Source organism: Platichthys flesus, chromosome 1 (genome assembly GCF_949316205.1).
Source record: "Platichthys flesus chromosome 1, fPlaFle2.1, whole genome shotgun sequence".
Classification (NCBI taxonomy): Eukaryota; Metazoa; Chordata; class Actinopteri; order Pleuronectiformes; family Pleuronectidae; genus Platichthys; species Platichthys flesus.
In genome coordinates this window covers 295683-318627 of record NC_084945.1, presented here as the reverse complement: position 1 = coordinate 318627, position 22945 = coordinate 295683, and the positions used below count along the sequence as shown (strand labels likewise).

General features: G+C 48.2%; 2 protein-coding genes across 10 annotated transcripts; one reads left to right on the top strand and one right to left on the bottom strand.

Moving 5' to 3' along the window:
* Window positions 1-1173: 1173 nt before the first annotated feature.
* On the top strand, window positions 1174-17383 carry tp53bp1 (tumor protein p53 binding protein, 1). Of its 9 annotated transcripts, XM_062403357.1 has the most exons (29): window positions 1174-1289; window positions 3359-3557; window positions 4074-4155; window positions 4240-4321; window positions 4396-4460; window positions 4570-4674; window positions 4805-4850; window positions 4935-5104; window positions 5393-5519; window positions 5595-5689; window positions 5930-6117; window positions 6470-7466; window positions 7613-7729; window positions 8048-8233; window positions 8312-8393; window positions 8723-8788; window positions 10073-10331; window positions 11488-11547; window positions 11619-11771; window positions 11866-12059; window positions 12355-12525; window positions 13076-13473; window positions 13588-13779; window positions 13971-14141; window positions 15093-15278; window positions 15358-15452; window positions 15718-15914; window positions 16904-17040; window positions 17113-17383. In XM_062403357.1, exons 2-29 carry the CDS (start codon window positions 3384-3386, stop codon window positions 17295-17297), a joined length of 4980 nt encoding a protein of 1659 aa, XP_062259341.1. In that variant the 5' UTR covers window positions 1174-1289; window positions 3359-3383; the 3' UTR covers window positions 17298-17383. The 9 variants fall into 9 exon arrangements, 8 of the variants coding, with proteins under 8 accessions (XP_062259341.1, XP_062260941.1, XP_062261700.1 ...); XR_009924382.1 differs by lacking the exons at window positions 1174-1289; window positions 17113-17383 and adding an exon at window positions 16601-16652 and having other exon boundaries at window positions 3005-3557; XM_062404957.1 differs by lacking the exon at window positions 1174-1289 and having other exon boundaries at window positions 3017-3557; window positions 4808-4850.
* On the bottom strand, window positions 17380-22892 carry tubgcp4 (tubulin gamma complex component 4). Its single transcript, XM_062410228.1, has 18 exons — window positions 22688-22892; window positions 22359-22487; window positions 21973-22095; window positions 21846-21899; window positions 21715-21771; window positions 21476-21555; window positions 20856-21057; window positions 20613-20778; window positions 20408-20532; window positions 20267-20317; window positions 20091-20196; window positions 19527-19634; window positions 18912-19056; window positions 18662-18839; window positions 18436-18570; window positions 18251-18367; window positions 18000-18139; window positions 17380-17522 (listed from the first exon to the last, which is right to left on the bottom strand). Exons 1-18 carry the CDS (start codon window positions 22763-22765, stop codon window positions 17516-17518), a joined length of 2001 nt encoding a protein of 666 aa, XP_062266212.1. The 5' UTR covers window positions 22766-22892; the 3' UTR covers window positions 17380-17515.
* Between the last annotated feature and the right edge of the window lie 53 nt (window positions 22893-22945).

The following is a 22945-nucleotide window of genomic DNA, read 5'->3' as shown; positions in this document are numbered from 1 at the left end:
GTTACTGCATGTTACTGCATGTTACTGCACCATGACTCCATGTTACTGCATGTTACTGCATGTTACTGCACCATGACTCCCTGTTACTGCATGTTACTGCATGTTACTGCATGTTACTGCATGTTACTGCACCATGACTCCATGTTACTGCATGTTACTGCATGTTACTGCACCATGACTCCATGTTACTGCATGTTACTGCATGTTACTGCACCTTGACTCCATGTTGTACTTGTTACTGAATGTTACTGCACCATGACTCCATTTAACTACATGTTACTGCACCATGACTCCATGTTACTGCATGTTACTGCACCATGACTCCCTGTTACTGCATGTTACTGCATGTTACTGCACCATGACTCCCTGTTACTGCATGTTACTGTATGTTACTGCACCATGTCTCCATGTTGGTCAGTTCACCACTAAACTCACACAGGTCATGTGACTGCTCCAGCAGCTGTTAGCGCCTCAGTGACTGCTGCCTCCTGGTGGAGGGATGAGGGGCTACAGGAGTCCTGACATGTCCTGTGTCTGCAAACCAACAACAATTACACATCAATGACTCCAGTAACAACAATGAGCTCTTCATAAATATTCAAGACTTGATGTTCAATTTGAATGAATAGATTATTGTATAAAAATAGAAAACTACAGATGTTAAGACAATGACAGTCAAAATCATAAATGTTATAATAGAACCAGTCTTCATGTGAGATTCATCCAGTTAGAACTACTTGAATAAATTATCTAATTATTAATGTTGACTTCAGTCATAATTAATGTTTTAAAAACACATATTTGATCATTTTGGTCTTGATCCATAATTTCTTGAATATCTTCTTGCTCTAAAATGACTGAACCATTTCATCCAATCAGATTGAACCACAGAACAAATGTCAAACAAATTAGATTTGTTGAATATAATTTGACTTCGTTTCTATCACATCAAAACACCAACAACATTATTTGAGACCAGTTTTATTTATGATATTTAAAAAATTCTATATAATCCCGGGAATATTCGTTTGTCTAAATGAATGAAACAAAACGGATCCATTAAAAAAATACCTTTGCATCTTGACGCGTGTGCGTGTTGTTCCACACCCCGACTCACAGCGAACACGCGCACAGATGACGGAGCGATGCTGGACGCGTTTTCCAACCGAGAGAGAAGAGAAGAGAGAGAAGAGAGAGAAGAAAGAGGAGAGGAGAGAGAGAGAGAGAGAGAGAGAAGAGAGAGAATAGAGGAGAAGGGAAAGAACTGAGAGGAGACGGTGATTTATAAGGTAAAATAACATCTCTCTGTTTCATTAGGCTGGAATAGAAAACATGGACCCGGTGTGTTTGTGTGTGTGTGTCGGCGTGTGTGTGTCAGTTTGTGTGTCCGGTTGCGTGTGTCAGTGTGTGTGTGTGGGGGGGTCATTGTGTGCGTGTGTGTGTGTCCGTTTGTGTACGTTTTAGTGTGTGTCAGTGTGTGCGTTTTAGTGTGTGTGTTAGTGTCAGTGTATGAGTGTGGGTCAGTGTGTGTGTGTGGGTCACATGAGACAGTTTGTGTATTTCCTCGTGTGTGTGTTTCAGCAGCAGAATGACAACTTGCCGTTTCCTCTGACGTTGAAGAGTCTTGATCTTCGTGACGTCAGCCTCTCTGAGCTGCTTGTGGACACTCAGCAGGTTTTCACTTTGCTCTCAGCCAGGACGTCTCCATCTTTGTGTGTCCATGTCGAGTCCTCCAGCTGATGCTGATGTTGTCCTGTAGAGCTGAGGCCTGTGAGGACTGCATCACTGATCTGGGGCAGGATTCACTCAAACGTTCATTTAAAGCTGATTCTACAGGAACGATCTGGATCCTGACAGAGACGCTGTCTGCTAGTCAGAGACTGGATGTGACCTTCAGGGGTTCCTGTGTGGGGGGGTCACCTCAGCAGCTCTGCTAGCTTCAGGACTTCTGATCGGATGTAAACTGAGCTGGTGTCTTGAATAAGAGCTTCAGTGTCTGTGATGTGATTCATGTTCACCTCTGAAAACACAGCTGTAATCAGCAGGAACTCAGTTTCCCAGCAGCCTCGTCTGGCGCCTGATTGGTGCGTTGGACTTTCTCTGTGATGGCTGCTGCTGTCTCCATGGAAACTGAGGCTGTCACAGGATGAACACAAAGTAATGTTCACGATTGAAAAGTGTTAATCTTCAGAACGGAGTCGACCTCATGCAATGAAAAGATGGTTTTAATTATTACATGTGATTCTCTTGTATCTCAGGTACTGACAGAGATTAATTATCTGTGAGGACATCAACTCTAAAATCTGTGTTGAGATACAAGAATCAAGTTTATTCTTTAATCAGTGTTTGTGTTCTTCAAAGATTAGTGCACATCCATTCCACCTTAAACTCCCTTTCTGTTAACTGATGCTTTTACACTCTACAATCAAAGAGCTGAGCAGATGCAGCAGGAGTCACCCGACAGAAAGAAATCTGTGTAGAAACACTTTAACCTGCAGAAAGCTCCGAGGCGCTGCCAGCCGAGGGAAGTGACAGAGAGGAAGTGAGGAGGTGAAAAGTCATGTGTGGTGCTGGAGGCCCTCAAGGGCCCATGAAGGTCTCTGAGATGCAGTGACCTGGATTCCTCTCTTCTGCGTGATTCATCATCACAGACAGATTCACATGTAAACCTCTGATGGCTGGAAATAAAGAAAGTACCAGTTTGATTCAGACCAGATTTATATTTGTATTATTTGTGCACCAAAACAGAATACAAGTAAAGAAACATAAAAACAATAAAAACACAAGTTAAATGTATGAGATAAAGGATAACATAAAGAGTAAAGGTCAGAGGATTTTAATTCATTATTTAAAATATATACATCAAATTAAAAAGGTTGAAATAAGATATAATCGATTAACTTGAAGTAGGATCAGAATTCACAATCATATATTCACTTAAAAATCATCATTAAAGTGTCAAAATAAAAGAATAAATTTCCAGGTCTCTCATGACGTCACTCTCACATGGACCAATCAAATCAAGTTCGCACGTTTGCCGCGAAAAGAGTCCGGAAATAGAAAAACAGGTAAAACGTAAACAAGAGGGAGAGGAGCAGTTGGTACCGGGGGAGAGTAGCAGTTTTTACCGGGGGAGAGGAGCAGTTTTTCCCGGGGTAGAGGAGCAGTTTGTACCGGGGGAGTGGAGCAGTTGGTACCGGGGGAGAGGAGCAGTTGGTCCCGGGGGAGAGGAGCAGATTGTCCCGGGGTGACTCTGTTGTGGGGCGATAGCAGCTAGCTCAGTGTAGCTCACATGCTAACACCGGCCAGTGGCTGCTAACATCCCCGCTCCTCCGTCCTCTCTCTGCCCGCTGTGTAGTGACCCACAGCCCGGTCCTGACCTCATGGATCCTGGGGACCTGGACTCCAGCCTCCCGCAGCCCGACAACCCGTGTCTGATCGTGGAGGACTCTCAGCCGGACAGCGTGGCCCTGGAGGACGATCCCGAGAGCAGCTACCGAGCTCTGCTGGCCCGGCGCCTGTCCAACCTGCAGCCCAGCTCCCGGAGCCCGGTGCTGGTGAGCTGCTGCTAATGTTAGCTTCTGTATTTAATACAGGTACTGTCTGTGCTATGGACCAGAAGAACCCGCTGGTCTGTTTTAATACTGTGAAAACAGGCCATACATATATATAAATATCTACTGACTGCCCAACTAACTAGCTATCAGACTAACGAACTACCTGACTAGCTATCAGGCAGATTAACCAACTAGCTTTAATGCTGGCTGACTAACTAGTTAACTAACTGACTAACCCTACCTACCATAGCACTCCCAGGGTTAGGGGTTAACCACAACCCTATCACTCATCACAATGAGATTCTTCTTCCTCCTGTCCATGAGCAGGAAAACATTTTTTCAGCAGCTGGTTCTGATTTAGTTAAATTTGCACATTGGTTTAATTTCTAGAGAGGGAAATTTTCTTTCCTTCTCCAGTTAATGTCAGAGTGATGTGCAGAGTGAACTCGTCTATTATCAGTTTATATTGTGTTCTACGTTTGTTCTGTGAGATGAGAGAACTCTTCTTCTTCACAGGAACTGATCTCCTCACCTCTGGGAAGCAGAAGCTCTCAGACGGACTCCGAGAGCTCCCAGAGTAACAACCAGGCTGAACCTGGTCAGTGTCGGTATGACATGTATAATAAACATCACTATTCTCTCATAAATAACTATCACTAAAAACTTGTTCTTCTTTATTCAGGCATTCTCACAACAATCCAGCCGAGCTCAGTGGTCCAGGAGGAGAGTCAAGTTCTCCACACCTGCCCTCCTCCAAACAAGAAGTACGTGGACCGCCATGTTTGAAGCTCGATGTTTCTCTGCTGCAGAGTCGTGAGTGTCTTCACTGTTCTTTCAGGAGTTCACCAGAGGAAGCAGAAATGGATTCTGGGGCTGATTCCACCACTCACTGTCAACCTGAAGGTACGAGTTCTTCTCACTGATTAAAGAATAACATGAAGCCCGGCACATTTAACAACTGGACATCCCACATCTTTGCTGCTCATAACATCTGTATGTGTGTGTATGTCAGAGGAAACCTCTCAGCTTGGGTTTCTCGAGCTTTCACAGACCCAAGATCTGTGCAGTGAAGCAGTGAACAGTCGGGGGGGAGACTGTGAGAGACGCGACCAATTAGGTATTTTTCAAATTCCTTTTTATATTTAGATATTTATCGTTTAGGCCTCTAATTTATAGAGCATGACCAAACCTCAGCCGAGCTGATGGTAGGACCGTCCATCTAATGTCCACCTGCTTCTCATCCCCAGCAGAGCAGAGCTCCACGACCTCAGCGACTCGGGACACATCTGTGAGGTACTGACCCATGTGGTGTTCTGGGTTCTACATTCATTCCAGATGCTAATCTGGTTTTAACAGTTTGTGTTTGTCCTCCTCCAGATCTGAGGTGAGCTCCAGCAGCTCGTCAGACTCTGCGACTCCTTCGGGCCGGCAGCTCAGTGTCCAGGCTCTGCTGCACTCCGAGGGTCTCCAGGCCTCCTGTGAACAGAGGCAGCAGGACTGTGAGCTCCCGTCCTCCCAGGAAGACATGTTCGATGCTGACAAGACGGGTGCGTTCACACACACACACACACACACACACACACACAGGTACTGGAAGGCTCATGTCACGTCTTAGCACATGAACTATATTACACATCTAATGAACCTTGATAGTCCTGAGTGTGAGTTGATTTAGTAAAAACAAACTTCTTTTAACGTGACGTAAGGAATCTTGATGAAGACCCTTGATGGTCTTCTGGGTAACGGAGGGATCTAGTGTTTTTGCATCAAGGTTCCGGCTGTTTGTTTACAAGCAGCCAGTCGTTAACACTCGTTGTATCTTGTGTTGCTCTCAGCTGCTGCAGTGGACAGCACAGTATCTGAGCAGGAGCAGCAGGGCCACCCGACCCCGACCCCCTCCCACACCCTGCGACTGCTGCATCTGTCTGGACAGGGAACACTGGTGCAGGAGAGTCTGTCCCAGTAAGTCCCACACGTGCTGGTATGTTAAACCTCGTGCAGCCCAATAAATGACATGATTTCCTCTTTCTTTTCTAGGAGCTCTGCTGATTACGTTGCTCCGACTCCAGACAACTTCAGCCACACTCCTATAATGGTTCCCAGCTCACCGACTGGACCAGAGCATGAACACGGTAAACCAGTAACTCTCCCCAACACCAGTCTGCGAACGCTGCACTTCTAAACCTCTTCAAGCACCACCTGGCCTTTGGCCTCAGTTAATGCTCCACCCTAGCCCAACCTTTCTCTTTTCTCTTCTTGTACTTTGTAAAGTGTCTATATAAATGCAAGCTATTATTATCATTATAAAAGAATGAATTTAAATATCAGCGTGTTATCCGGTGAGTGGAGCTCAAAGTCTTTTGCCTTTCTAGGTGCTGATGAACCCATGGATACTTTGTTGCCCCCAGAAGATCGAGCAGGGGAGAGGGAAGAACAGCCAATGGAAACGGACACCACCTCTAAGCTCCACCCATCCTCCTCCACGCCGGTATCCCAGAATTCCCCTGGTTTTGCGTTGGATCGTACTCTCTCTTTACCCTCCCAGCCAGAGCTCTCTCATGTGTGTACTACTTTCTTTTTTTCATTATCATTTCCCAACTCTAAAATATCAAGAGAGAATAAAGAAAATTACCAGAAATTCTCCAAAACCCAGATATTCAGTTTACATTGATATAAAAGTCCGGAGCTTAATGAAGCTAGAACCAGAGAATGTTTCATTTCATTCACTTTATAAATCAGTAAATTCCATTCATTCAATCATAAAACTCATCATTCAAGGTCATTTATTAAATTACACATTCACCTGATGCAGCTTCAGAGTTTGCTTTTCTCAAATCAAAAGATCCAAAAGCAATGAGTTCTCCAATCAGCAGCTGACTCATGTTATTGAGATTTTCTTTCTGTTTCCTCAGGACGTGTTTGTTCCGACACCGAGTCTGGAGCCGCCTCGAGCGCCTGAGAAGAAGTCGACGCCTCATGAGACAGAGTCTCAACATCTGGAGTCGGCAGCGTTCACTTCTCCTCTGCAGCTGTGTGTGAACTCTCAGAGCAGCGGTCCTGCTCAGCAGACCTCAGCGCAGATTGAGGACGACAGTCAGGCCACGCAGATTGAGGAGTTTGAAGTGGCGCCCGCTGTCGACACCAGTGACCAGAGGATCGCCCCCCCACTACCACAAACCACTTCTAAAGCTTCCACCTCTGCCCAATCGCCAAAGTGTTACAACGAATGTGCCAAGACTGAGTCGTCCAATCAGTCGCAAAGTTCTGAAGTGCACAACCAGACAGCTTCTTTGAATGTACACCATGTGAATGTAACAGACGGCAAAGACACGGCGTCCTGCTCTCAACCAAAGCTCGACTCCTCGGACGTGTCTGTTAGCATCTGTGTGCAGGAGACTCCGTCAGAAACCCCCCCGCCCTGTAGCCTGCCTGCGCAGTCCGTCTCCTCTCAGACGTCTGCTGTGGAGGTTAGAGGAGGAACAACAAAGAGTCGCTCTGTACAACCAGTGTCGCAGACTGAGAGTGACAGGATGGATCAGGTGGAGGAGGTGGTGGAGGTGGTGGAGGAGGTGGAGGAGGAGAGTGCAAAGGGAGGCGGGGCTTCAGGAATGGCTCTAGCTCTCTCTCAGAGTGAAGCGATGACTCCTGAGCCGATGGAGGACGAGCGTGAAGAGCAGGGAGGGGACAGCGTCATCGTGGTGACCGACAGCGAGAGACACTCCCAGAGTCTGAAGAGCGACGCCACCAGCAGCTCTCAGCCAATCAGAGTCAATGTGTCCGCCTCCACCAACGGCCATGAGTCCCAGATGAAGAAGGTGAACGCGGCACTCGATAGGTTGCCTCAGACGAAGAGGGCGGAGCCTCAACCAGATGTGCTCAAAGACAAGAGCCTCAGTGACAGTTCGGGAGGTACAGTGAAGCAGACTCGCGTTGTCTCACCTTGTCTCACCCTTTGTCTCCGTTGTCCCTGATGGGGACTTTAAGAAATCTGGCTTAATGGGAACAATTAACTGAAATAGATCTCATCTGATTCCAACTCTGTTTTTCAACTACAGAGATTTCCTTCCACTTCACACTTCCTAAAGAAGGGGAGCTGATTGGTCCTGCAGCTGGAGCCACGCCTCCTCTAATCAATCAGCTGAAGCAGTCGCTGAGACACAGCACTCCCATTGGTGGGTTCCACTGACTCATGACACAGCGTCTCCACCTGATGTCACGTAGCACACATTACATTACATTACATTACATTACATTTCATTTCATTTAGCTGACGCTTTTATCCAAAGCGACTCACAATAAGTGCATTCAAACCCGAGGGTACAGACCAAGGACGACAAGAATCAAGAAAGTACAATTTCTTCAAATAAAGCAAAACTACAAAGTGCTATAAGTAAGAGCCATTTAAGTGCTACTAAAGTGTTAGTTTCAAAAAGTTGTTGAAACTAAGGTTCAGATGCACACCATCTGAACCTTGTCCATCTTTTATCCAGAGCTCTTTTCTGAGAAGTCGGACGATGTGGGCGATGTCTCTGGCGACGTGGCGATGGCTGCCAGCGACCTTGTGTCAGGGGAAGGTGGCGAGGACAGGACGGACCCTGGAGACAGGAAGCTGAGCTTGAGGATGAAGCTGGTGACCCCAGTTGAAGAAGGCAGCTCTGAGTCCTTCAGTCTGCAGAGTGAGAGCTCGCTCATCTTCATTCTCTTCTATGGAGTGATAGATGATGTCCATGGAGACGCTCTCATCGCCCTCTCAGTAATATCTTTCTTTCCACCAGAGCCAGCGCTGCCAGACGAGGACGTGTCTGTCCTCAAGGTCGTCTCCAAGGCTGTGACCAGGTAAAGCCCTGCTGCCTTCTCAGCCCAGTGTCTGAGTGAGCTGGTCTGAGAACACAGCGGCAGATCCTCCTCAGGATTCTCCAGCAAGTAGTCGCTTCACGTTTCCAACACGCGACACACACAAATCTGAAAAACACTCAACAAACACAAATATCTGGATGACAAATAGAAGCCACACGTGTAGAAGTAGAAGAAGACGTCAGCTTGGATCATGTCCTTATCTTCTGTGAAAGTTGTTAGTTTAATGCATCATGAACTTTGTGTTGTCTGTTAAACTCTGAGCTGCAGTGGTTTGTTGTCACAGTGAAGCGTCATGTTTGATGTGTCAGCAGCTCGTCGGTGTTCAGTCGAGTCCGGCAGGTCCACAGAGCGCAGGAGGACAACACACCTGTCAGGTGAGGTCCCTGCTGCAGCACAGCTACCTGGGCTCTAACATCTCCTCTCTCCTCTTCTAGTTTCACTTGTGTTTGCATGAATTGTCCCTGTCGTTTGTTTAACTTCCTCATTTAAATCTCCCCCTGTGTTAAAGCACAGACTATAAACAGCTTGAGTAAGCATCATAGGAAGAGACTTTAACCTTCAACAGGCTGGTGTCCTGCTTCTGTTTTTAAAAGCACAAGTTGGGAGTTGAAAATGTTTGACTGTGGTAACTCTGCTTTCACTGATTGAAAACACGGCACTCTCTTATAAAGTTAATTATTATTTGTTATTCCTGTTTTTAAACTTTGGTTATATGCACAAGGTCTGTTGAGATTCTCTCCAGGCGACCGGTGGAAGTATTAGTTGTATTTTAGTCGACACAAGTAGGACGACTCTGACGAGCACACTGTGCACGTGACAGAGCCTGGGACCTACTTCTAGATCCTGGAGGGGGGACGGGTTCTATATTTGCACCATGTGAATTTTCCCCTGGGACGATGTGAGGCTTTGGAAAAGTGAGGTCGTTGTTTCAAAATGTCTTCAGCAGTTGAATTTAGTTTTTAAGTCGCTTGTTTCTTGTCATGAATAGTTGTGAGAAATCTCAAATCACGTCGATCTGAATAAGAAGAGGTTGATGGTGGTTCTGTCTTCTCCTCCGTCTTAGAGCAGAGTCACTTTGTCTGAAGACGAAGGCTGTCCTAATGGACCCAGGTTTAAAAAAAGATTTGTGTCAGGATCAAGCAGAGGCAGCTCACGAGGAACGTGACCCAGAGAAAGTAGACGTCACATCACCAGAGCATCTGAGAGGTTCTCCCACCCAGAGAGGAGCCTGTTGCTCTGCTTCAGAACCAGTCTGTGGGCTCACATGTTCCCATGACACCGTGGAGGAGGCACCACAGAACACACTGTGTTTCATGTCACACATCCCCCCCCACCAGCTAGGATGTCAGACACACACGTTCCTTAGCGTTGGCTGTATCAAGGTCTGCTCAGCCTCCATTTGGACAGACTCTTCTGTTTCTCTTTAGAGGAGGAAACTCTTCTGATGACGTGTGAGTGTCGTGCAGGTTGTAGCTTCCAGTGGAACCAGCACATGTCAGGGTTCCTCTGTGATCATCCAGGTTGTTGTGATCTGAAGCTGGTTTCAGACACTTCAGACATTTCCAGTTGTGGGTAGATTCTTATATTGTTGCTGTATTTGTATCGGTCATCAGCCAGATGTGTCACAGCGTCACGTGTCCATCTGAACGTCTCTGCAGGGCGGAGCTGTTCGCCTCGCCACAGAGAAGCTCCCAGGCTTCCTCGCTGGGATGCAACAGCCAATCACAAGCTCCACAACAGGAAGCAGCGCCGCAGCAGAACCCTGTAAATACCCCCATCCCTGCCGACCAATCAGAGGAGAGGAGAGGACCACCCGACTCCTCAGAGCCCCCCACCCCAAACTGTCGAGATGCCCGACTGAAGGCCAGCTCCCAGAAGAGCCTCGACAGCTCCGTCAGCTCCAGTCCATTCCACAAGGTTGGTGTCAGTGGAGAGGAGGAGCCGGCCTTTATCATATTCAACCTTTATTCATTTGAATAATAATTGATTTGACATAATACACACAGGGTTTAGCCTTTATGCCATAACAATTGTTTAAGTGGTATTTATTTTTATATAAATAGATAATGACAAATCAAATTTAAAACAAATGTCTGAGAAATCGAATTAACCAGAATCTCACTTTTTACCTGCAAGTGACAACCGACTCAGTCAGGAGTGCGTTGGTTGAATTAACACAACTGCAGATGAGACAAATATGAAGCAAGATCTTTTATAAAATATGAGAAATTATTAATTTGACTATATATATTCAAATTACAAATTTGTATTGAAGTTACTGTACATTATAACAATTCATCATGACCTCCCGCTTTACATTTCTTGGGTTACTGGAAGTGTTTCCCTCTCGGACAACTAGAAATGTGTTCAGTGATGTTTGAGGCTGAAGCCTGAGTCTCTGAGTCTCTGATTCCGTGAGTCTGTGTCTCTGAGTCCCTGTGTCTCTTGAGTCTGTGTGTCTCTGAGTGTCTGAGTCTCTAAGTCTCTGTGTCTTTTAGCCCCTGAGTCTCTGTGTCTCTGTGTCTCTGAGCCCCTGAGCCTCTGTGTCTCTGAGTCTCTGAGCCCATGAGTCTCTGAGTCTCTGAGTCTCTAAGTCTCTGTGTCTCTGAGTCCATGAGTCTCTGTGTCTCTGAGTCCATGAGTCCATGAGTCTCTGAGTCTCTGTGTCTCTGTGTCTCTGAGCCCCTGAGCCTCTGTGTCTCTGAGTCTCTGAGTCTCTGAGTCTCTGAGTCTCTGCGTCTCTGAGCCCCTGAGCCTCTGTGTCTCTGAGTCTCTGTGTCTCTGTGTCTCTGTGTCCCTGAGTCCCTGAGTCCCTGAGTCCCTGAGTCCCTGAGTCCCTGAGTCTCTGAGTCTCTGAGTCTCTGAGTCTCTGAGTCTCTGAGTCCCTGAGTCCCTGAGTCCCTGAGTCCCTGAGTCCCTGAGTCCCTGAGTCCCTGAGTCCCTGAGTCCCTGAGTCCCTGAGTCTCTGAGTCCATGAGTCCATGAGTCCATGAGTCTCTGTGTCTCTGTGTCTCTGTGTCTCTTAGCCCCTGTGTTTCTGAGTGTCTGAGTCTCTGTGTCTCTGCTCTGACAGCGGATGCCGCCCCGGCAGACCAGCTTCCAGGCAGAGGGGGTGCGCTCGCCAGCCGGCAGGGTACGCAGATCATGTGTGTTCACATGTCTGGAAACATTCAGAATCTGACTCTCCTCTGTTTTCTCTAAAAGGGGGAACCAGAGTTTCCATCCTTCAGGAGAACCACAGGCCCCGCCCACTACAGACACGTGCGCACCACCCAGGAAGTGCGAACCACCATCACACGGATCATCACAGATGTTTATTATGAGGACGGTAAAGAGGTGGATCGCAAAGTCTCTGAGGTAACAGCTGCTTCTCCTGCTACAGGCTGTCAACAGTGATTCAAACAGACTCATGGTGACTTTCATGAGCTCCACTGATCTCTCTGATCACCAGGAGAGCGAGGAGCCGGTGGTGGACTCCCACGTGTTGGACAGCGACATCTCTCCGTGCCGCACGGGCAGCAGCTCCATGACCTCCGGTGACCTGGGGGACATCAGCTCGCTGTCCTCCAAGGCCTCCAGCAGCAGCACCGGCTTCACCAGGCCGGACTTCATCATGCCGTCCAGCCGAGGGGGCAGATCCTCCAGGTAGCACCCCCCCCCCCCCCCCCCAGTCCCTGGTTCTCTTCTGTCCTGCCTCTCTGCTTCACCTGTCTGTGCTCGGTGCATGCTGGTTCCTGATCCACCTCTTTCTAACACCCTCATCTCTCAGTGATTCACTGATCCATGCCTGCTTCAGGTGCAAGTTGCTTTACAGGCACAGATCTGGGGTCAGTGAACCGCCCTCCTTCTTCAGCAGGGCGGCTTTTCCTCTTGAGACTGTCCCCAGATCAGTGCCTGTGCAACCTGACCGGCTCCATTTGTCCCCTCTGTGTGTCCGCAGTCCCAGGAGGGGAGGTGGGTATCAACAGAGGGGTCACAGGGGTCAAAGGGCAGGGTCAGTGGTCATGAAGGACAGAGGCTATGGCACCCTGGGGTCCCGGGCCTTCGTCCCACTGGCTCCCAGAGGCCGAGCGCGTAGGGGCCGTCCCCCGTCCCGCTCCTCGCTGTCCAGGTGAGTCCTCCCTGAGGCTCGCCCCCCCGACGCTCACACTTCCTGCAGCTTCTACCAGTAACACTTTACTTTTCCTCTTTTCACTAATCTCCTTGTACCTGATCTGCTACCAGTTCATGATTTCATCATCAACCTGCTAATTAGCTGCTAGCTCAGACTGAAGAAACTTCACTTTCCATGAAATGTCTTAAAATTGTGAAAATGCTTATCGCTGTTTTCTCTCACTTTCCAAAACCCAAAGATTTATTCTAAACTAAAGCAGAGAAAAGCAGCTTGAACCAGTCGATGTTTGATTCTATGAATTCATTTATCATCCAAATCATTAGCAATGTAAAAAATGCCTAAATCAAATCCCATATTCGCAGCATATTGAACTTAAATAGGTTTTTATTATTAAACCCAGACACTGTAAATGAGCAGATGGCTTTTAAAAAGGTTTTTCAGTCCAGACGCTCAGGATCAGATCAAATAAAACTATTAAAGATCAGTTTCACTTCTGAGACGTGGCCTGTGTGAAGGCAGCAGCTGATCAGACCGTGTTTCTCTTCAGGGGAGGAGGCGTCAGCTCCCTGCAGAGACTCGGAGCTCATGGCCCCCCCCCGTCCTCCTCAGAGGACGAGCCCTTCACCCGCATGCTCCCCCCACGTCTCCCCGTCAGCCCCACGGACACCGAGCTCCCCAGCCGCTCCGACTCCCTCCGCTCGTCCCCAGAGGAGGCGAGCTCGGCCAGCAGCAGCTTCGTCGGCCTGAGGGTCGTGGCCAAGTGGTCGTCCAACGGCTACTTCTACTCAGGACGCATCGTCAGAGACGCCGGGGAGGGGAGCTTCCGCCTGCGGTTCGACGACGGCTACGAGTGCGAGGTGGTGGGGAGGGACATCCTGCTGTGTGATCCCATCCCCCTGGAGACAGAGGTCACCGCTCTGCTCGAGGATGAGTACTTCAGCATAGGTGAGGAAGAGGAGGAGTCTAAACAACTTCAGTTACTAGTCAATATTCAGATTGTTCATAACTGACGAGTGAACCATCTGAGCTTTAATCGGTTTCCCGTTGAAATGTGTTCAGGTGTTGTCCGGGGCCATAAGTCCGAGGGCCAGGAGCTGCTGTACAGCGTGGAGCGGGACGGACAGAGACAGTGGTACAACCGGACCTCGGTCATCCTGTCGCTGGAGCAGGGAAACCGGCTGAGGGAGCAGCACAGCCTGGGACCCTACGAGCCGTCCACTCCTCTGGCCAAGGCCTCGGACATCAGCCTGGGTGAGACGCAGCCGGACATGTCTCTGTTTCTGACCTAAAGTGACCCAGTGGGAGACATGGCTCCCCCTACAGGCTGGAAGTGTAATTCACTGCCGATGTGCCTGCACGCAGCTCCACACGGCTTCACTTCTTCGTTCTCTTTGGATTTTACTGGAGATATAAAAACGTCTGTCTCTTGTCCTTTTCCTCAGATAACCTGGTGGATGGGAAGAGGAGGCGCAGAGTGACCCCTGGAGGTCAGGACACTCCCAACCGCAGCCCCTGCACCCCCGGCCCCTCCGGCAAGAGGAAGCTGAGGACGACCTCTGAGGACGACAGGTCGCCGGCCAAGAGAGGCCGCAAGGGTCCGGGCCTCAGAGCCGGTACAGAGACCTTCAGCAGAACCACCACAGCGTGTGAATGAAGCTCAGTGTTTGATAAGTGCTAACACTGAGCAGACCATAGTTTGAGATTTTAATAGATCTTATAGGAAACATTTTAAGTTTGAATTAGTCGTCATCGTTGTATTTTTTAAGCACATCTTTTTTTAATGTTTTTAGAAACATTTTTACTAAATAATTTTAATTAAACAACGTGATTCCTGAAACATTTATTAAATCTTCTTTCTTAACTCAGTTAATCCAAGTGACTTGATGCAGTTTTTATTAGTATTAATATTTTATCAGTAACGTGTGATTTCCTTTGTGCTGAGTCTAACCTCCGTGTGACCCGTGTCCGGCTGCTGCTACTGAGACTAACCTGGTAATTGAACAATGGGTAGTTTAATCCTGGTGATGGTTCACGGGTGGAGGGACGAGGTCCGGTGCTTTTCACAGGTTGTTTGTTTCAAGAGTTATTTTATCACATTTGAGTTTTCAGACACAAACACTAGAACGTGTGTGAAGCAGTTCACAGATGTTCTCTCTAGATGAATCCAGAGTTTCTTCGTTGTATTAAAAACCTGCATAAAAATCTTCAACTGGAGCAGAGTCAGAAATCTGTCACATCTCAAAACATCATTAAATTCAAACTTGATCATGGAGCTCCCTTTCCCACCAGGACCCGACTTTACTTTTCATCAAGCTGCACAAATTCATAAAGAAACACCTGGGAGTTTCCTGGGAGTTTCCTGGGAGTTTCCTGGGAGTTTCCTGGAAGTCCATCCAGTAGTTTTCATGTAATCCTGTTTACAAACCAGCCAACAAACAAACACCTGCACGACTAGATAAAGTTTAAAAGGAGAAAATAGTTGTATTTGTGTTTCCGGTGAACTGATGTGGTCCTGCAGTTTAACGTGTGTGTGTGTGTGTGTGTGTGTGTGTGTGTGTCCACAGCTCAGCGGGTTGGAGTGTGTAACACCTCCGGCAGCGGCACAGACCCCCCCGGCCGGTCGGCCGACGCGTCGGAGGCTCAGGGGCCGCTGCCTCAGAACGCGTCTCTCTTCATGGGCTTCGCCTTCATGCTGACGGCGTCGTCAGAGAGCGACCGACTGACCAACCAGCTCACTGAGGAGGAGGAAGGTGAGGCGGTCACTGGCTCCTCATCTTCCTCATCTGCAGCTTCTTTAATCCTCAGTAAAGCAGATGTTGTTTTTATCAGATCCCACTCAGACCAGTCCGTTCAACAAGGCGTACACAGAGTCCCAGCTGCAGGCGGGCGGCGGCTTCATCCTGCCCGACTTCAACGAGGAGCAGGTGAGCTTCACACGTCCTGATTCTGTGACATCACTCAGTGTGAGTGATGTCACAGAGTAATTTGTTCCTCTGGCTAATTATTCAGTTGGTAAAACAAGTCTAAACTGGATTGTGTCCTGCTGTCAAAGTTAAATACACAGAGAACTCGTCTGATGCTTCTAGTTTAATGGTGTTTGTTATTCCAGACTTTATTTCTCTGTTCGTCCAGTTTTCCAGAATGTTGAAGGTCTTGATCCGTGTTGGTCTGTGATTGGTTCCCTCTCAGTGTAAGGCGGCCTATCAGAGCCTGCTCATCGCCGACCAGCACTGCCGCACCAGGAAGTACCTGCTGTGCTTGGCGAGCGGCGTGCCCTGCGTGTCACATGTTTGGGTTCGCGACTGCTGCAAAGAGGACAAGCTGCTGAACTACAGGAACTACCTGCTGCCGGCCGGGGTGGGGCCGGACGACACCGTGGTGGAATGGTAGGGTGCAGCGCCACCTGGGGGTTGTGGGGAGCATGTGGGCTTTGATGGTATCAGAAAGGCCACGCCTCTTATCTAGATGCTGTAGCCATGGTAACAAGGACATGTGACACACAAATGTCTTTTAAAAAGAAGCGTGTTTATAACTAGAGACACAAGTTTCCTCCTGATGTTCAGCAAACAGCCACCGACAGGCAGCCAATGAGCTGCTCCCTGCTCGTTTCACACTGCACACGTCTGTAGTCAGGGAATCGAACAGGGACACAAACACACACTCGGTGCAGGCTGGACTAACTGCATCTGACTCAGTCGGTTTCTACTGAAGCGTTTCACCTCGTCCAGCAGGAAGATCTCATTCCTCGAGCGTCTTCACATGTTTCTCCAGGTCACAGCTCGTGTAGTGTCGGTGTCAGTCCTGTAGAGAGAGCTCCCACCTCAAGACAACAAGTTGTGTAGCATGAACTGTGCAGGGATCGGACCAGTCAGTGTTCTCACTTCCTGTCTCGAGAGGAAGTCCGAAGTAGAAGCAGTAACCGCTCCCTGAATGGATTAATAAGAGGGCTCTGCCCAGCCAGCAGGGTTTTTGGTTTAATAAATAAAATTTACTTTAAAATCCTTATTCATCTGTCCTGTGTTGAGCTTATCGCACTGTTTCCTGATGTGGTTTGTGTTTCTTTTTAAATCAGACAACAAGAAAACAACCTGAAGCTTTAAAAAATCCTGGTGGCTGCAGTCGATGTAAATATGGATCCTACAAAAAACACATTACAACAATAAGAGTCAATGCAGCTTCTTCAAGAGCAAAAGTTCATCACGAGAAATGAAGTCCTCTTCAGTCACGTATCTTTGTTTCATATTTAATAGGAATCTAAAACAGAACATTCAAGAATTAAAAGACAATAGATTAATGAAGCCAAGAGAAAAGTGACACGACTGCATGACCGCTCAGCTTTACAGAACTCAAGGTGACTCCTGTTCTCTCCTTCCAGGCATCCTCGCTGCAGCCCCTTCAGATCCCTGCGCCTCCTCCTGGTGTTCGAGGAGCCGGCGGAGCTCTGGGCTCAGCTGATCACGATGGGCGGAGCCTCGTCAGTCCGACAGCTCCAGGGGGACAAAGAGGATTCAGGTAGGGATGTCACCACCTTTAAATAACGTGCACTGTGAACACATGGTCCTGAGGCTGTTCTTCTGTCGGCAGACGTTCCTGCTGGAAAGTATGACGCGGTGGTGACAGACCACGCCTGTCCACCATTGGTGGAGAAGAGTGTGACATCACAGGACGTCCCGATGGTGTCCCCTGAATGGCTGATCCAGAGTCTGATCAGCGGCGAGCGTCTGGGCTTCCACAGCAAGCCTCAGTATCGCCACGACTACTCGTCATAATCACCTCGTGTTCAGTATCTTGTGTCGCATGCTCTGTATAGAACCGTCTGTTTTTATGGATAATAATAAACTGTGACTCTGCTTCAGTTTCTTCAACTTCAGTTTATTTTCTCTGCTTGAAGGTTTTCGTATTTACACTTTGTACAAGATTGAGATCATTTCTCTCCTCGGACGTTTGAGTGAAGCCGGAGAAAGGACTTGTCTCTTTGTGATGGAAGTCAAATACTGAAAGAAAAAGAAATGCAGCTCAGGATGTTTAACATGAAACAGAAGCTTCAAAACAATAAGAATCTGCTTCAAACCCAGTTCAAATCAAATGAGCAGTTATTAATCCAGAGGATCTCAAAAGTGATTATTACCTCCAACAAATATCTGAGGTGTAAATTTCTGTTTGTTCACAGGACATTCAGATCCAGGAGCTCTCTTTATTTAACTTGATAAAACAGTATTTTGACTTTGATCATTTCTGGATCTCACAGTTTAATTTACCGCTTAATGATCTAGTTTTAAAAGAAAGAGGCTTTTTCTACATTTCTCTTGTGAGAAACATGTGACTGACTCAGTCATTACATTCCATATATAATAGAGTTTCTCTGGAGTCGAACCAGAACTTCATAAAATCATGAAATACTGAACTAAACCCTGGTGGCCGTTTGCCCTGTGCTGATGTGTGTCCTACTTGTGTGTTGTTGTGCGTCCTACCTGCCCAGCGTGCCTCCTGCCTGTGTGTAGTACTTGTTGTAGTCCAGTCGTAGTAACAGCTGAGCCAGTTCCGATTTGATCTGATGGTTGGTCACACTCGAAAGGATTTTGAACAATAAGGACGACTGTCGTCTGAAACCCTGAAATTCCAGTAAAACGTTAAACATCTTCACACGTGAAGAACCTCAGTGTGAAGAACATCAGGTGTGAAGAACATAAGGTGTGAAGAACCTCGGAACAACAGGTCGTACCTTGACCAGCAGGTCGAGCTGAGCGGCTCCTCTCTCGTCCAGAGGAGCCACGGTGGGACTGACCAGAGAACAGAAGGTGTCACACAGCTCCAGGATCTCGTTCAGACAGTGGAACACCTGAGGACCAGAGACAGTCAGTGTGAGACGAGGACGCCGGTCGGCAGGTGAACCCCTCAGTGACGTACCGGCTTCAGCAGGATGAAGGACTGGGCCAGCAGGTTGCTGAGGAAATGGTCGTGGGCCAGTCTGATGCTCTCGAAGTCTCTGGTGGAGTTGATCTGCTGAAGCAACTGAGAAAACTGGGACTCCAGAACATCCACCTGAAGACGGAGCAGGACACCAGGGACACTCACATGTTGACGACATGGATACAACTCATGAACCGGCTGAAGACAGAAGCTGCTTGTTCACCTGTAGGTAGTGCTGCAGGTTGTCGATCAGGAAGGCCATGTGGTTCCGGAGTCTGCACTTGACAGAATCGGTCTGACTGGACCTGAGGTGCTTCCTCTGCATCTGCACGGCCCAGCAGTGCTGCAGCTGCAGCTGCACCCGCCGCACGCTCAGCAGGTAGCGGAACACCACGTTGTACCTGAGCACAGAGGAGACGCTCAGCAGCTGCTCGTGACACCAGGGGATGAAGACCTGAGAACGAGGATCCTACTTCTCCAGCACGGCCGGCGTGAAGAGGATGTGCAGCGGCCACTGGACCTTGTAGATGAGGCCGAGGGCCACCCAGCCAGTGGGAGGAGCCTCACGAGGGGAGGTGTCCTGTGGGGGAGTGGCTCCGTCTCTGGGGCCCGATCCATCTTTTAAGAAAAATATAAAATCGGCATCGTAACATTAAACTGACATTTGACAGAAAAGCTCTGAGGACAGATAATGAATACAAGTAATAACGTGTGTACGTATAAAGCTTCTGAGGAATTTCTTTTAATATGGAAACATAAAATAACGATGTTTGATTGTTTATCACATTTTATCTGATCGACTTTGAAGAGAAAACATTTGAAAAGTTATTTTCTGCGTAGTTTTTTTTTTCTTCAGGTGTAAAAATAAAACTTCAGTCACAGATGAAACCAATATTTAGGAAACTGTTCTTAGTTTAAAACAGTTTGATCATCAAACCACTGGATGGCGCTCAACACCAGGTCATATCAAACAGGAAGCTGTTTGATATGACCTGGTGTGAGTCCTCCTCCTGAACAGGGTTCACTGGGAGCAGGACTGTTCACTGGGAGCAGGACTGTTCACTGGGAGCAGGACTGTTCACTGGGACCTTTGCTGTCTTTGCCCTGGTAGTCCACAGTGAGGTGCAGCAGCGGCAGCAGGTTGTCGTCGTCCAGCAGAACTTTGTGAGCCGCCTGTCGAAACGCCACGTTGACGTCTGGAATCACATGAGGGTGACAACTCAGATCTATAAACTGTATCTATAGAACAAGAACATATGTTCACGACACTGCAGGTAGCACAGAGGACAGGGCGGGTGTTCCCAGCTGATATCCAGGTTCCAGTTAACAGACTAACATTTAGCTCATTTTCTAACATCACTGACGAGAAGCTGATTTTCACAAAGTCCCAAAGAGCTGCTTCAACACACAAACGTGTGGTCAGAAATGTTTCTGGGCTCAATTGTGTGGATTTGTTGTTGACTCAACTGTAGCTTGGAGTTTTTGTGAGGAAGATGTGAGTAAATTAGGTTATTTTGACACTATATATAAAATCTAAGCAGTGTGTTATTAACACTGAATCAATATACTAATAATATAAAGCTGGAAATATCAGAACAGCAACAACTACACATCGATTCTGTGCAAAGTAACCGTGGACTAAGAGTGTTCACCGTGCTCAGTGACGGCCGTCGGAGGCGTCTTCAGCATGTGCTGAGCGAGGTCGATGAAAACCTGGTAGAGCTCCCCCCGGCCCAGCAGGTAGAAATCTTTAATGATCTGGAAGAAAACAAACGTCAGCCTTGATAACGGGATCCCTGATCCAGAAGTGATGGAGATGAACACTAACCTTGAGCTGTTCGAGCAGACCCGACTCCTCCACCATCAGCGTCCACAGGTGCTGCAAGTCGATCAGGGGGTCAGGCTTTCATTTCGTCACTCATGGCATTTAGATTTAAGAGGAAGAGAGCGCAGCACCACACAAGCTCACCTCGGCCACTGTGCTCCTGATGCGATCGATCAGATTCTCGAAATCCACCAGACTGAAAAGAGGCTGCTGCTTGAGTTTGTGCAGCTCAGCAGCAAACATGTCCTCCTGGTGCTTCAGGATGGAGCCTGGAGCAAACAGATCAATCAGGGTTCTGTGGTTTGAGTCACACAATCAAACTCTGACTGGAAGAAGCTCAGGAAGGTACCAGCTCGAGAAGGGCTGTGGTTGTGGTTTTCAAACATCTGGACCGATTCTCCCACGAAGAGGATCTTCTCAGCGACTCTGATGGGAATGTATGACGGAAGCATCTCGGTTCTCAGAGAGAACTGCTGCAGGGACGGAGCCAGCATGTTCTCCTCCTCCACCAGCCTCTGCACAACAGCAGGACACCATCAACACTCTGTTACTTCTGGGACCTGAGCTCTGTCCTGGGTGGACGTGTTCTCACCAGGTCCTGTAGTTCCCTCAGCTGTTTCCCACTCAAGCCTCCCAGTCCCAGGTCCTCCTCCTCCTCCTCCTGGTTGGCAGCAGCTCCTCCCGCGCTGGGCCCCCTCTTCACGAAGAACTCCTCACTCTGGTCCAGCAGGAACCCGTGAAGCATCCAGGCTGCGAGCTGCTTGTACATCACACCGTGACACACAGCCAGAATCCTGCTCCATCAAACCAGCAAGACACAAAGACACAAAGACACAAAGACACAAAGACACAGAGACACAAAGGTGAGCTGCTACCATCGCGTGATCAGAGTTTCTTAAAGCTGAGGTTTAACTCCACCTAACCAACTAGAACTGCAGACTTAACTAAATATAACCACAGGCTTCACTCAGTAGAACTGCAGACTCAAATACACACTGAACTAAACACTGGTACTTCTGACAGTGTGAACATTACTTCAGGTTTTCAGGAGTCTCACACTTTGGTTTACTTGATGTTAATTGGTTGATTAATTAATTGATTGATTGGTGAGTTGAAGGCTTTTCCATCACAACGTGTGGATGAGATTTACTAACAGAATGAAATCATCTCATAATATGGATTCCACGTCTGCATCAGTAGAACATGACTCACTTTTCTAAGGCCATGCGAACAGGAGGCAGCCCCCCCCAGCTGTGCTTGTACACCGTCTCCAGGATCTGACAGCCATGGATCTGAAGCAACACACACACACACACACTCTGAAGCGCTGGATCCACAGAAAACACTGGTCTTCATTAGGTCACATGGTGGAAGCTTCAGGATGAACCAGTGCAGTGACTGGGATTGTGTGAATTGAACTGGTCTGCGAGCAGCCGTCCACGTGTCCTCACCTTCTGGGACCTGATGGTCTCGACCACCACCACCACGGAGGGAAACAGCAGCTGGAACTGGGAGAGAAGGTTGTTAACGAACACACTCCACTGAGACTGGGAGAACCTCCGTGTTTCACCTGATGCTCTACCTGATGAAGCTTGTAGTTCACGTGGGATATTGTGAGATGTGGATCTCCGAGGAACTGAAACACACACTCAAGTTGAACGAGCAGCTCTCACATGCTCTATTATTGTGTTATGCTGTTGTCGTGTCACCTCTTGCTCCAGGTCCAGCAGCGTCTGCCTGTACGGCCTCAGCATCGAGTCCAGCCCGGCGCAGAACGCCCACAGGTAGCTCCCGTGGAGTCCAGTCTGGTTGGGCTGGTTCGGGTGATGTTCCTACAGAACAGAGGGTTAAACCTACAGCACGTGATGGGACCTGCTCTTCAGAAGCTTCTAACCATCCGAAGGGAAGTCAAGGAGGGTGGTTCTGAGATGATATGTGTGGAATTATTGTTTATTAAGAGAGAAGGCTCCGGAAATGTATTTCAGATGTAAACAAAAGCTGATAGTGAACATACAACTAAACTAGTGCAGACATTTCTCAAAGCCCCTGATCTGCACTGATCTGAGAGCAGCTGATCCTGAGAGACGGGACTCACCTGTAGGTGAACATGGTCCGTGTGCTGTTCGATGAACTCCTTCAGTCGTATACAGTCAGTGCCCAGTGCACAGAGGCGGGTGAGGACAGCGGTCTCACTGGGATGGAGGAAGGGCAGGTCCTGAGAAACCTGGGGGGGGGGGGGGGGTACATAACACATCCAGGTTACTGGGACGTGCAAGCCTAACTTTAATAGAGATCAATACAGATGAACAGATGATGAGAGATAAATAGAGGTAAATAAAGATGAACAGATGAATACATATGAACACACACAAAGTCACACACAGTCGAACCCACAGCTGTGAACCTGATGGAACAGCCACTCACCTGCAGTCCGCTCCCTTTGCTCCAGGTGAGAATGTCTCCCGGATATCCGCTTAACGCCATCAACAGCTCGTGAATCATTTTTATATAAATGAATACAAACCCGCTTCATCCAGGAACCAAAACAAACTGCCGCCAGACCTGTCGCAGGAAACATACGTCACTACGCAAAGCATCACGGGATGTAGATGCGCGGCCTGGGTGCTAGCTCTTAGCATGACGCTGCTCTCTGTGGATTCTCCCTTTATTCTGAAGCGTCAC

What these genes read in the sequence shown, in the direction of transcription:
- tp53bp1 (XM_062403357.1), top strand. Translation starts at nt 3,384, where the DNA reads ATGGATCCTGGGGACCTGGACTCCAGCCTCCCGCAGCCCGACAACCCG. An exon ending in GTGCAGGAGAGTCTGTCCCA is followed by an intron (nt 5,520 to 5,594) that starts GTAAGTCCCACA and finishes TTTCTTTTCTAG; the next exon opens with GAGCTCTGCTGATTACGTTG. An exon ending in TGAGTCCTTCAGTCTGCAGA is followed by an intron (nt 8,234 to 8,311) that starts GTGAGAGCTCGC and finishes TCGCCCTCTCAG; the next exon opens with TAATATCTTTCTTTCCACCA.
- tubgcp4 (XM_062410228.1), bottom strand. Translation starts at nt 22,765, where the DNA reads ATGATTCACGAGCTGTTGATGGCGTTAAGCGGATATCCGGGAGACATT. An exon ending in CCACAGCCCTTCTCGAGCTG is followed by an intron (nt 20,533 to 20,612) that starts GTACCTTCCTGA and finishes TGTTTGCTCCAG; the next exon opens with GCTCCATCCTGAAGCACCAG. An exon ending in TCAGGAGCACAGTGGCCGAG is followed by an intron (nt 20,318 to 20,407) that starts GTGAGCTTGTGT and finishes ATCGACTTGCAG; the next exon opens with CACCTGTGGACGCTGATGGT.